The 14,181-nt window shown below is 48.2% G+C and overlaps 1 protein-coding gene across 3 annotated transcripts in view; it reads left to right on the top strand.

Moving 5' to 3' along the window:
* The window catches only part of Kiaa1755 (KIAA1755 ortholog), a 33,481-nt gene extending 31,581 nt beyond the window's left edge, over positions 1-1,900 (top strand). For all 3 annotated transcript variants that reach the window (XM_034495400.2, XM_076930146.1, XM_076930147.1), the window contains exon 14: positions 979-1,900. In XM_034495400.2, coding sequence (XP_034351291.2) covers positions 979-1,680 — 702 coding nt within the window. In that variant the 3' untranslated portion in view covers positions 1,681-1,900. The remainder of the gene's footprint in view (positions 1-978) is intronic.
* Positions 1,901-14,181: the final 12,281 nt, after the last annotated feature.

The raw sequence follows: 14,181 nt of genomic DNA, 5'->3' as shown, positions 1-14,181 counted from the left end.
GCAAGTGATTTCAGTGCTTTGAGCCTCCGTTTCTGAGCAAACCAGCTCAGAGTGGAGACACAGGACATTCATGGAACTAGGCAAACAGAGGACACTCTGGATGTCTTAGTGATGCTCCTCCCTCAGTGTCTCAGCCCCACCCCCACCCCCGCCTGTCTTCCAGGCAGAGAATTAAAGCTAAGGTCTCAAGGGAGATGCTCAACCACCAAGTCTCTTTTCATTTGGAGACAGCTATTAAGTTGCCCAGGTTAGATTTGAACTTGTTCTCTAGCCCAGGAAGGCTTTGAATGGATTATCCTCTAGTTTTGACTTTCTGAGTAGCCAGGGCAGTCTTATTCCACCAGGCCTGTCTATACTCAGTGTGTGTGTGTGTGTGTGTGTGTGTGTGTGTGTGTGTGTGTGTGTGTGTGTGACACATGTGCCTCTGGAGGTCAGAGGATAACCTCAGGTATCCTTCTTGACTTCCACATTTTTTGAAACAGTGTCTTGTCATTTGGTACTGAGCATGCTGGGCTAGCTGCCCCAAGAGCTGGTGGGGGTTGCCCTGCCTCAGCCTCCCATCCCACATCATGAGCACTGGAATTACAGTTGTAAGCTCTGCCAGGCAGCCTTACATGGGTTCTGGGGATTTGAACTCAGGTCCTCACACTTGTACTACCAACACTTTACCTACTGAGTCCTCTCCCCATTCTGGCTCTCAGTCTAAAGAGGGATTTTCTGGTAATTTCTGTAGCTTTTGCTTTACAGTGTGCCCTGCTGGCCCATGGATCTGTTAGAAGGACCCTGAGGGTTCTAGAGGCTGTTTGCAGGGGCAGCCACATGGAGGAGCCCAGCCCAGATAATGGTCGTCACAGTGAGCGGATTATTGTCAGCAGGCTGCGCATGTTAGTTCACTCAGCTACACTGTCTCAAAGGCCCCTGCTCAGAGACTCATCGTCTTTACGGAGCCCCCACCTTCTTTTCTCTTCCTGTCCTTAGATGTCCCGGTTCCACACGGACTGCCAGAACCTGCTAACCCAGCTGAGGCTGGGCAAGGCTGTGAAGTCCAGCCCCGGGGACCAGCTCCACCTCCGCCTCCACTGCTACCTGAAACGCCTGGCTTCTGAGTTCCAGACGGAGAAACTCCTGGCCATGAAGCTCCAGGTGGCCTCCCTGAGCCGGCCTGGCCTGGGTCAGGAATTGTGGGAAGAGGCCCAGGAGCGACACCAAGAGATCCAGAGATTCCTGAGGAAGGCACTAGCCTACTGCCCATGCCCAGAGGTTCCTGCTGCTCACTTGGCACACATAGACCGAAGCAGGCTAGCAGCTAAGGGTCAGGGTCTGCCTAGAGAAGTGGGTTCCAAATGGGACAGGTCGCTACAGGACTCTCTGGCTGTGGATCATGTGTTCAAATCCCAACAGTCTCCTCGGACCCCTCAAGGAGAGCAGAGCAGAAACATGTGGGCAGGCCTGCTATCCCCAGAACCTGGCCACTCTGTAGACACTGAGGAAGTCAGGGGTGCCCCCAAGCTCCCTGACCCCACCCTGGAGCGGCTCCTTGCCTCCCTCTTCTCCTGGCCCCACCTTCCCAAGCAGAGCAAGGCCTCTGGTCCGACTGGGGGCAGCTTTTCCTCGGAAGGGACGGACTCACAGACATCCCTGGAGGACTCACCCCACACAAGCCCTCCTGCGTCCCTCTAACTGGATCTGAAACCACACCAGCTCCAGGGACTGTGATAGGATGGACAGAAGGGGTCTGCAGAGCCCAGGCCACCCCATCAAACATGACAGCGAAGCAATGTTAGGAGGACCATCTTCCTTCCGGCTTCAGAAAACTCCAAGACGATGGATTGTTACCCACACAGAAGAGTATGTGTGGGAATTAGAATCCAGACTCAATAAAAAGACATTTTTATTGAGGGTTGTGACTGCAGAGTCTCATATGGCAAGGCTGGTTGGGGCCACCTTGTCAACAAAGAATTGTCCTTAGGCAGCCCAAACTGCCACCAGGGGTTCACATGGGTAACAAAATAGTGGGAGGGGTTTCTTGTCTTGAGCCCCAGATTAACAGACCCCCAAGACAAGGACTTTGCATTTGGCAGGGACCCCAGGAGCCACTGGGAAGAGGGTAGATAGGGGAGGGAATAAAGGGCATTTGTCAGGCAAGTTCCATCCAGCTGAGGCCTGCCAGGAGGCAGCAAGGACAGCAGCAAGACTCTTGAGATGCCCATCTGAGGTGGAGGCAGCCCAGCACTCCTACTCCCAGGAGTGCTCTGGTGGGCAAAGGCAGCAACATGGAGGGGAAGAAACTGGTTGATGCAGAGTTCTCCCCAGGGACCAGCCCTCCCCTCCCTAGCTCAGACTCAAGAAACCACAGAGAATCTTGTCCGTGCAATCCATAGATTGCCCCCAGTTCCCAGGGAGTGTTATCGCATCTCCATCTCCCACATCCAATACCAGGTGTGCTGAATCATCGGGGGCAATGGTGGAAGGGGACGGGTCAGTCTTTGAAAGCTAGTGAGGGTGGGTACAACAGACAAAGACACTACATCTACAGCACCTGCCTTTTTGCAGGGCTGCATAGCGCCCCCTAGTTCCACCTCTAAGCACTGATGTGTTGGAAGTAGTCACAGGGTTCTGAATCAGTCTTCACCAAGATGGCCTCCTGGCGGCCCTGGCTGAATTTTCCAAGCCCTGGGAGAAGTGTAAGATAGCTATTCTCCCACCAGTGAGGAGAAGACAGGGAGAGAGAACGCCCGAATCATGCTTAGGGGATGAGGTGCCTCAGGAGACATCTCAGCCCCCAAATAGCTTCAAGAATCTTCTCTAAGACTCTGGATTTCTCTAAGCATAGCCTGAGGTCTGCCTGCTTCAGACCCACCACTGAAGATGATTGTAAGGAAGGATGCCCAGGGACTGACACCCGCTCTGTAGACACACTAAAACCTGGGGCCACCTGCTCGGGTGTTTTCCAGGTGGTTGCGGTTTATTCTGCTATTATCACAGATTGCCACAGGCTGTACGACTTACAAACAATGGAAGTTTTTTTTAGATTTACAGTTCATAGTCTGGGGAGTTCAAGGTCAAGGGGCTGTCTCTTGTGAGGCCCTTCTTCAGTGCAAGCGTCACCTGTAGATGAAGCTTATGTGAAGAGGGGTGGGCGAAAAGGGTCAAACACATCCTCATGAGAAGGCCACTCCCACATTAATCTTGCAGGAGGAAAATGAGCACCCTTTTGACCTTTCCGCCTCCACCTCAAGTTTCCAGCACGTGAGTTTCAGGGGACCCTCGAAACCTGGGGTGGTTCCCTCGGGAAGTTCTTGGGGCTCCAGACCCCAGGCAGCTCAGACTTAGTATTCATCTCTCAGGCCTTGCATCCAGAAGGCTGAGGATGCTCCAGGAATTTGATCAGCCATCTCCATCCAAGCCTGTCACCCCAGAGGGGGGGCCTAAGGCTCTTAAGCTATTGTTACCATAGCAACAGCATCCAGCCAGCGGAGACCACAGGCTTGGAGCAGGAAACCTGGGGAGAAAGAATGCAAGCTGCCTTTAGTGAGACCCACAACCTCTGCTGGGAATGAGGATGGGATGGGGGGCGGGGAGGGTGGGTGAGCCAAGGATTGTTGTGTAGGAGGGGGCCCCAATGTCTTATGCATTCTTCTGTTTCCAAAAAGAATTGAACCTCAACTATTGAGCTGCCTACAGCGGCTCCTAAGGAGAAGGGGTACAGACATAGAATGTGGGTGAATGACATTCAAAAACGAGGAGGGACTGGGTAGATGGCACAGTGGTGAAGTGCTTGTGCAAGCCTGGGGACCTGTGCTCAGGTCCCCAGTGTGGTATGGCAGTATATGCCTTTAACCCTGAGCAGTGGGATGGAGGAGACAGGCAGATCCCCAGGCTCACTGGCCAGCCAGCCTAGCTGAATCATTGAGCTCCAGGTTCAGTGAGAGACTCTGTATCACAAAGCAAGGTGGGGAGAAAGAACACAGTTGTCCGTGTCTGGCCTCCACGTGCACAGGTAATAACTCAAGTACACGTTCATATACCCGCAAGAATCTAACAATAAAAAAAAAAAAAACGAGCAACCAGCTGGTATTTCGGTTGCATCCAGCTTGGTGCTGAGATCCTTAAAAACTCCGCAAGTCTGCTCAGCTGACTGCATCCCCACAGCCCTGTGGAGTTGGCATCAAATTTCCTATCATTTTCTGGAGGAGGAAGTCAAGACTTCTAAGTGGCTTGGGGATGTCTTATCTGATGTGACAACAAGTGACTGATGTGGACCTTACATGTGATGCTGATGCCTTGGCCACCACAGGCAAGCTGGAGCTGATTGTTGGGTGCTGGTGGCTAAGGATTTGTTCCTGTTGTCCTTGGTCATTGGCATGCACCAGAAGTCCTGGTTCTCTGGGTGGTACTAATGCCAGGTCCTCTGGTGGAGCATGAGCAGACCTAGAGAAAGGTTAGCGATGAAAACCTGGAGTTGACTGCCCAGACTGTGTCAGCCATAGGCTGTGTGTCTCTGTTTCTTGGTTTCCTTACTTGTAGACTGAAAACTGCAGGGCCTCAGAGGTTTGTTGGTAAGCATTATGAGTTGGCCTGTGGGAATTCCTCAGTTGCTGGAACATAGTAACTGCTCACTAAATGGTAGCTAGATGCATAACTTTGGCACCAGCCCTGCCAGCCCTTGTTTTTGTTACCTGGAATATCCAGGAAGCTATCTCTCCAGAGCCCCAGCAAAATCCCCTACTGACTTCCCGACTCTGTCACTCCAAGTCATATGGTTTCCTGTGTTTTCTGAATCCCCAGTTGACTCCTGAAGGCCACAGGGATGGAATTTATCAGCAAGGTGGAAACCTGGCAAAGAGTTCCCACACATGGGAAACGGCCCCATGACCGTAGCTTCCAATAGCAAAGCCTTGTCCCCAGAGGCTGCTCTGAGAGACTGGGGCTACGGTGTCCCTCCGTGGGACTTTAGGCAGAGGTTTGTAACCTGCTGTGGGGGAAGAAAACTGGAGTTCCTAGAGACCCCTAAGTAGGTGGTGATGTGACCAGTTATCCCATTGTCTCAGGATCCCTCCCAGCCTGGGAAATGGGAGGCTGGGGACAGTTGAAGGAACATAGCCTGAGATGTCGGAGCAACCCCCCGGCAGGTGGCTCCTCACCTCTGATGGCCAAACTCCCTCCTATATCAAACGGGTGCTCTGGATGGATGGAAGCCCTCTCCACCTTGAGAAACACAAAGCCCTGGCTTGAACCCGGGCTCACTAGCCTGGTGTTCTCAGTAGAAGGCTACTCTGAGCTTCGCCATCTATCAAATGGGTTGACAAGCCTGCTGGGTCAAGAAACTGGATCGCCAAGCTCAGCACTAAGCCTTTCTGTGGCAGTAAAAAATTAATTGGGGGTTTCTACCCCACCTTAGATCACTTAGTTCCCAGATAAAAGACAGAAAGCCCTTATAATACGCCTTAGTCAGCACTAGAGCTGGGTAGATATCAACCCTCTAAGCTATTTTGTCTATTTCCCTGTCAATAACCCTGAGACATGACTTGCCATGTTTCACTGGGCTGCTCTTAGTCAGATGGTCCAGCCCTCATGGCCAGTTCTCATGATCCCTTACCCCATGGACTCTTCTGTCTCCTTTTCTCTCCTCATGGGTCTCTCTGCCTCAGACCCTCAAACCCCCAGCCTGGGAACGGAAGCCCTGCCTACCTCTCTTCTGCCCAGCTGCAGGCTGTTGACATCCTTATTCAAGGAACAAGGTTACAGAGCATCTTTTGGTGTGTGTGAGGATCTCCTTGTCCCTGGGGGCAAGCAGACCTTGCGGGGCCAGTTTTCGGCATTATAACACATAGCAAACCTTCCCTTTCTGCAGCCATCAGTCCTGTGAAGGAGCAAAGCTTTGATCCTGACAGAGGTGGAGGCAGAGGCAGGACTGAGCCCAAAGGGAAACTGAGACCATTTCCTCATCTGATGTTCACCTCAGCCCTGATGGTATTGCAGCCATCCTCTAAGACACTCCCATTTCCCAGACAAGAAGGTGGGTGCCTGGGGGGAGACTTGTTCAAGGCCAAATATCTGGGAAACAAATGGAGAGGAGGGAGCTTGGACCCCCATATCTGATTAGTGCGGCATCTGGGACAACACGGAGCCTGGCCAGAGAGCGCCATCCATTCTGAGGTAATCAATACACACTCTGTACCCACTAACTACTCACTCCAGATGGAGAGGGGACAGCTGGTCCGGGTCAAGGCACAGTCTGCCCTCAAGAAATAGGGCTGTGCTGTTCCCAGGGGCTTTAAGCTGGCTCCCTGCCCAGGACAAACTGTCCAGCCCAGAACCCCACCCTCACCCAGATGAAAAATATCACAATGCATGTGAGCCAGCAGGACCCTGAGGAGGAACCCTGAGGACAGCAGCGCCCTGGGGGGTGTGGGTGGCTCTGGAGAGTGAACACTGATCTCCTCAGGCCTCAATGTCCCCATCCATGAAATGGGGATTTGATGCTGAGATAGACTTGGAAGTACCTAGTTGGTCTCCATACCTGGTCCCTGGTTCACAGTTCCTGAACCCCGACAGGTCTTCAGAGGGGTGAGAGGGTCTTTGAGTGAGGAATAGGATCTCCAATCCTTAAAAATCCTGTCTGTGGAACCAAGGAAGACCAGGGGGCTGAAAGTCACACTGATCGTCCACAGCCTTTGACTCGCCAGTGAGAGCTGCCTTATGTGATCGTTGTAAAGAGTCCAAGGCCTGGATCAGGAAAGCTGCCACAGGCTGGACACTGGGGAATAGAGGAGGATGGAGAGCCCAGCTGGGCACAAGCTTTTCGCCTCTTTGCTTGCCATGTTCTTCCTCTTTACCTTTGTAGTTGACATATGTGTACAAGTGTGTTCCCAAGGTCTGTGATCTGTCTCAGCAAAGAGATGATGCCCAAGGAGGGGTGTGGGCCCCCCAACTTACAGCTCAAGGCATGTGATTGGCATCCAAAGTTGGAACTGTCCTGTAGGCCCAAGCTGGTGGCCTGCGCCATCCAACTCTGACCCCAGGGAGGCAGTACCACCCTGACCTGAATTGAAGAATGCCCCACCCAGGCTCCATCAGAGAGCTGGGGTTACGGAAGAGCCCCGTGGCTTTAGCTTTTTTAGAGAGATCTAGTGGCCTGTGGTGAAGGATTGACCTTCTGAGGGAGTGGAGGCAGGATGGCAGGGTGGCCTCTGGGTATTGTCATTTGAAGCTTCCACCTTGCCTCCTTCTCCACACACTCACTAACAGCCCATCCTGGCACCGAGGAGAGGAACAACATGCCCTTGAACCTCTCCAGAACTCTAAACAGACTATAAAAATAGAAGGGAAACGTACATGAAAACATCATTAAAGAGCCTTTTAAAGATGGCGCCAACCTGTCCAGGAACAGGACTTAGACATGAGCCCAGCTGTTGCTGAGTGGCTCTGGCTGCTTCTGACTGCTGGCCTCAGGGGCAGGCCATTGCACTGTGCCCAGAGACTCGGGTGCAAAACGGAAGGTGCACATACTTATTATTATTATTATTATTATTATTATTATTATTATTATTATTATTAGACACAGTCACAAGTAGGCCAGCCTCTAACTCATATCTGATCCAACTGCATCCACATCCTAAGTGCCATATTACAGACACTCACCACCATGCCCAGTTTTATGCAGTACGGGGGATCAAGTCCAGAGCTTTGTGAGTACTAGGCAAGCACCCTGCCAGTGGAGCCTCGTCCTCAGCCCTGCATCAGCCACGTAGGCGTTGACGTGTACAGCACTTGGCAGAACAAGTTGCAAAGGAGATGGAGCTGTCTTGGAGAAGGTTTCTGAGGGTTCGGTCCATCATGGCGGGAGGGCACGCTGGAGCAAAGCAGCTGACATCTCGGGAGCCAGGAAAAGCAGATTCATGAGAGTGGGCGTGGCTGGGGAATGATACACCCCCAAGCATGCAACCCCAGTGACTTTCATCTTCAGCTGGGTCTACTTCCAAATTTTTCAGAACCGTCTAAACCAGCACCGTCAGCAGGGGAAGCAGCCGTCAAACGCTTAGCCCATGGGACCGTTTCAGCATCCTTGCAGACTCTGTGATCTAATAACCCCAGCCAAAGCAACCTGGAAGGAGGGCTTATTTTAGCTCAGGATTTCAGGGTAGAGCCTGTTGACAACAGCGGGAGTCAAGGCAGGTGATCACATCCACAGTCAAGAGCAGAGAGAATGAATACATAAGGTTTTCAATACTCTCTCTCCTCTTCACAAAGTCCAGGACTCAGCCCAGGAAATTCTTCCTTCTACTGTAAGGGTGGGTCCTCACCTCAATTAATCCTGTTAAGACACCCCTTCCCCCGACAGACATACCCTCCAGCCAACGGGAAAGCCGTTGAAAGCACAGCCTTCACTGGGATTCTCTTCTCAGGGGACTCTAGACTCTGTCCAGTTGCCTGTTGAAACCGAGGATCACCTGCTGCTACAGGACATCACCAGCCTTGTGCTGGATGACTGTGCTCGGCACAGTCTTTACTTCAGCCAGTCACAGGCCCTGAACCTGTTCTCAACCCGGACAGAAGCGTCCCCACAGCTTTGTAATAAATCATACAGAGTCTCGCTTTCTCTGAAATACCGACTGGGAGGCGTCCAAACACACATCTCCCAAAATAGCTAAAGCACGTGAGTTTAACACTAGACAGTTTGAGACCGAAGGAAAAAGTCTAGTTATACATAGACTTGGTATTAGGCCTAACCAAATGTTTATTAAATGAAAGGTTAATTTTGAGTTTACTTGTAAAACTAAGTGTCTGATACCTTAAGGCGGTGGTTCTCAATGTGTGGGTTGCGACCCCTTTGGGGGTTCAACATCAGATACCCTGCATATCAGATATTATATTATGATTCACAGCAGTAGCAAAATTACAGTTATGAAGTAGCAATGAAATAATGTTATGGTTGGGGGCCACCACAGCATGAAGAACTGTATGAAAGGCTCGCAGCATTGGGAAGGTTGAGAACCACTGCCCAAGGTGATAACTTGTGGGATAGTTTTGGTCTATAACTTTCAAATATTAATTTTGAGTTAATTAATTGAAACTAAAGCTTGGCGGGGGGAGGAACCTTCCTTTTATTTATGGGTTTCCAGAAATATTCTTACTTTTGAATTAATTTATTATTATTGTGTCTGCATGCTGGGAACACAAGGGCCCTGGTGGAGGTCAGAGGTCAACTTTTGGAAGTTGGTTGTCTCCTTCCACTGAGAGTTCTGGGGATGAACCTCAGGTGGCCAGACTTGTGGGGTGGGTGTTCTCATTCACTGAGCCGTCTCACTGGCCGGATGTTCTTAATATGGGATTGATAAATGCAAGCTTTCTACAGGTCCAGTGCACGTTTTTATTAAGGCTGTTACAGATATGGAAATATAGATGTATATCTTTATGTTAAATGTCCTTCTCATAATGAAATTTCCAGGAGAATTCAGTCCTTATAAAGAGTAGTTATGAAGCGCTTACCCTGAATGTAATAGGAAAGAGGCTTATTATTAAACCCTATCAAAAAGAGAGAGCTAAAATCTAGCATTTAAAGGTGACTAGAGTGTTAATGTATGCTTTTGTTAAGTGCTCAGAAGTTTTCTAAGCTGATTTCTGCCAGGCAAAGTTAAAAATGTAAATTTAAAAATGCATTTTTATACTGACCTACATTTAGAGATATATTTTTTACAACATTTCTGGGTTTTGTTCCATATGGAACAACATATATTTTTGTCAGCATTGAAATGGGCTAATTTTGCAGTTGGAATAATAAAGTTGCCACTCAGCATCGATTGGTTGGTGAATAGGTTGTATATTTTGTTATAAATAATGTTGTGAAAGTGGATATTTTAATATCTAACTTGGTGTACATGTACATTATAAAATCATCAAGATTTTATGTTTTATTAGAGTTGCTTATGGTTTCTGTGGATTTTGCCTGGTTTTTCACTGCTTGGGAAACTGAGTTTGAACAAAGTCAAGGTTCATGTAAGTGTCTATTTTTGTTAAAGTCTTTTAAATAACTGCTTTATACACAACTACTTTAAAGTGATTGCAGTGCGTTTAATTCTATATATCTGTGCTTAGAAATACATGGAGTGGCAAGTCTGAAATTTGCAACATTTATTTATTATGTGTATGTTTGTGCACAGGTACAGTTGTGTGCATGTGAGCATGCCACAACCCACGTGCCAGAGGATAGCTTACAGAAGTCACTTCTCTCCTTTCACCACATGGGTTCCAGGAACCAAACTCAGGTCATCAGTCCTGGTGGCAATCACTTTTGTTTTCTGAGCCACATTGGCATCCCTTTATCTATATATTATATGAAAGCTCCTAGAAGTAAAAGCATGTAAATTTGATGTGTGCAAAATGACTAGTAAGTGCTCTCTTTTATATGATATGTTTTATATCTGGAGTTTTAACACATAAAAGGGCCAAGGAAATTCCCCCTGGAGTTTCTGCCATTATTAAATCAGTGCTGCTTAGACTACAGGCTCACCATGTAGGCAGGCCCGAGATTTAAACGCTGGTCCACATCTATTTGCCTTGTCTAAAGACCTTCTGCTGTTGTGTCTATGGGTGTATTTGTACATGAGAAAAAACAGGTCCATTTGTTGTCACTAGCGCTAGCCCTTGCATGTGTAAGAGGTCTAACGTTTGGATGTTTGCCTGTGCAGCGACAGTGACCCCTCTACCCGTTTAGTGTACATATGTTCCTCTTCTGTCGTCTCAGCTTTCTACAACCCAAAACCTGAGAGAACCCTTTACCAAGCCAGTCTGCTCCAGAAGAGAATTGTTTACCTTTCCCAGGCCCTTCTCTGTGTGTTCCTAATTGTGTGTTCATGACTGTTCCCTTGAAGCAAGGATAATTAGACAGGCCCTAGCACTGTGCACTCCAAGCAGCGTTTCCTAATAATTAAGAGGTATTAGACACTAGTCACTTAGGGAATATGTCTGTAAACAAGCAGTGAATTTGCAGGCTAGTTTTCCTTAAATATTTGCTGCTGTTGGTTATGTTTTGGTAAAGCTGTATAACTGTTGTCTGGTAACAGTCTGCAGAATTACAGCTGCCATTTTTATTACATAAACAGTATTTGTGTGCGTTTGGGGGGGGGTTGTTTTCTGACTCTAACACATCACCCATAAAACTGACAGGATTAATTCTCTTGGTTGGCTGCCAGAACTTCACAGAAGACCCTGTTGCTAAAGACACTGCACACTTTGGTTATAGGACTTGCAGAAATCAAGATGGTTCTTTCCTGGAAGCCTCGTCCCTGAAGCTAATTCTCACAGCAGCAGAAGGAGCTAAGCAAACTGCCAGGAGAGAATATTTATCAATAGTTTTATCTTGCTGTAAAGCCTGTGAACCACCATAACAACTCACCCACCAAGATGGCCTCAGCAGCGCAATAGTGGCGTGTGTATCTTGAGGGTAACCAATAGCTGTGGGATTGGACCTACAGCCTGCTCAGTAGGACGGAACTCATGCCTGGTACTATCAACCAAGCCAGGAACCCATGGCTGGAGAGTCATGGACCCTAGAATCTACAACTACCATTTTGCTAAATTAGTATAGTTCCCAACTGCCTTCTAAATACTTATCTTTATGTCCAGAGATAAATATGGCTTTCACCCCTTCATCAAAGAGGCTGCTTGCTACAGCAGACAGAAGCTGTTGCAGAGATTCCACAACTAGTCATTATGCATAGAACAAGTGACTCTGGGTATGCAACTCCAAAAGGAACTTGTACAATCTTATCCCTACGCATAAGGCTTGGGGAACTGCAAAGGCAGGGCAGAAATGTTAGCGCCAGAGGATGGAGGTGGTTGCTTGCTGCAGTTGTGTCTGCTGGGTATGACAGGGAAGCTGTACTCATGGACTCTGAACAATATGGCTGCCTGCATAAGACCACACCAGTTAGGCTGGAGAGATGGCTAAGCTGATCTCTGGAACAGAGGTCCTCAGTTCAAGTCCCAACAACCACATTGTGGCTCACAACTATCTGTAATGGGATCAGATGCCCTCTTCTGGTGTGTCTGAAGACAGTGACAGTATATTCATATACATAAAATAAATCTTAAAAAAAAAAAAAAAAAGACCACACCAGTTGACCTAATAGCATAGATGGGGGAGAAGGGGGAGAAAGAGGGATAGAAATGACATAAATATGGTGAACTCCATTTATAAAGTTCTCAAAAATTAAAAGAAATTTAAGAACAGACCCCAGTGAGGCCGGATCTAAGAGTTATTCATTCTATACCTCCTTAGCTGCTTAAAACATGTCGTAAAGGATTTATTTGCACCCACTCCTTGACATCTGGCATTTACCACTGCCCTCCGATGTGGTAGCAGGAGGATTGTACCTGTCCTTCCTAGTTCCTAGATTAGAGAGGAAGAGAACGGTTCTTCACCATGGTGACCTGACACTAAGTGAACATCTTCTAGCCTGGGTTGTTACTTGTATACTGTATATGATGTTTATTTAAGACCTCAGTTGAATTTCAGAAAATTTTATGTCAACTACAGCATATCACATCAAGTCACTCGAGACTGAAATAAAAAAACAAAGAGAAGGGGGTTATCCTGGTCCTGGGAAGAGAGACAGTATTCTAATGAGGCCACTTAACACAAGTGTTAGATACTAAAGTTATGGGCCCCAAAGAATTAGAGTTTCTTCAGCAGGCCTATGCTGGGGGGAGGGGAAGGCTGAATCCTGGTACAGTCAGAGACAAGAAACCTGCCTCCCAGAAAGAGGTTCCACACAGTTCAGGTAAGTCCCCATGACCATCTTGTAGGACAGACTGGAGCAGAGACAATGATGGGTCAGTGACAGGCAGGGCTACACTTGGACCAGGAGTGCCTCCTTATGCATAGCTCTTGCCCTCCCTTTAAAACTAGAGCTCATGTCAGAGTCCCCAAAATGGACTTGAGTGACACTGGACATTTGTCATTCTTTCCAATGGGACCACATTGAATAAATCTCCCACCTCAGCTTTTCACCGTTTCTTGTCTCTTGAATTGGCCTCTTGAGGGTGGGTGGCTGAGTCTGGCTTGGTAGAGCTGCCAGGGCCCAAGCTTGAGCCGGAAATCTCCTGTAACAGGAAGACTTTACCCTGATGAGAGCACAGGACTCACAGAAGCAATCTGCAGATGCAGGGCAAGCCTTGCACAATTCCTGAAGGCTCTGTCGCACAGATAATCTTCACATTTATACCAAACTTCAAAAAGCCCTAGACTGCCAAAAAGCTGGAGAACTCCAAGTTCCCAGTTTAAAGGCTTACTATGAATCTGCACTGATGAAAACAGTGCCGTATTGCCAGAGGATAAACATGGCTAAGTGGGACAGAGTGAGAGGCAGAAAGGAAGCCAGGTGTCCACAATCAGTCTATTTGACCAAGATGTCAAGTCTACCAGTGAAGAAAGAGTTGTCTCCTTAGGGCCAGCAAGATGGCTCAGTGAGTACAGGTGCTTGCCGCAGGAGCCCAATGACCTGAGTTCTATCCCAGGCTGTAACTGATTCTGGAAAGTTGTCCTCTGACCTCCACGTGCTTGTTGTGGCACATGTGTACTCAAGCACATCATAGACACACAGCAATAATGCATAAAACAGACCTTTGAGAAATAGAATTGTCTCTCCAGGAAATGGCTTTGGGACTATTGGGTTTCCACATGTAAAAGAATGAAGCCGGACCCCTTTTTCCAGACTCCATATTCCGAAGCGTATGAATCACAGATCTAAAAGAAAGAAACCAAAGAAAGGTCAGGAGGAAGTGTGAACTTGGACTTGACAGTGGATTCTCAGACATGACTGGTAAATCACAAGGGAAAAAAATGTAAAAATGTATAAATTAGACTTCATTGAGATTAAACACAGGTAGGTGTGTGGTGGTGCTACATACTTCTAATCCTGGCGTTCAGAAAGTGAAGGCAGGAGGATAGGTCATTTTCAAGGTCAGGGTAAGCTGTGAAGTGAGACACTCTCTCTCCAGTTAAAACCTCTATACATCGAGAGACCTTATCAAGAAAGCAAAAAAGGAGATAGAGGGATGGACGGGCGGTTAAGAGCACCTGTCGTTCTTGCAGAGGACCCAGGTTCAGTTCCCAGCACCCACATGGTGGCTCACTACTTTCTGTAACTCCATGTGACGCCTCCTTCTGACCTCTGT

This window comes from Arvicanthis niloticus, chromosome 2, assembly GCF_011762505.2.
Source record: "Arvicanthis niloticus isolate mArvNil1 chromosome 2, mArvNil1.pat.X, whole genome shotgun sequence".
Classification (NCBI taxonomy): Eukaryota; Metazoa; Chordata; class Mammalia; order Rodentia; family Muridae; genus Arvicanthis; species Arvicanthis niloticus.
Note: the sequence above shows the minus strand (reverse complement) of the source record. Positions and strands in the feature narration are given on the sequence as shown.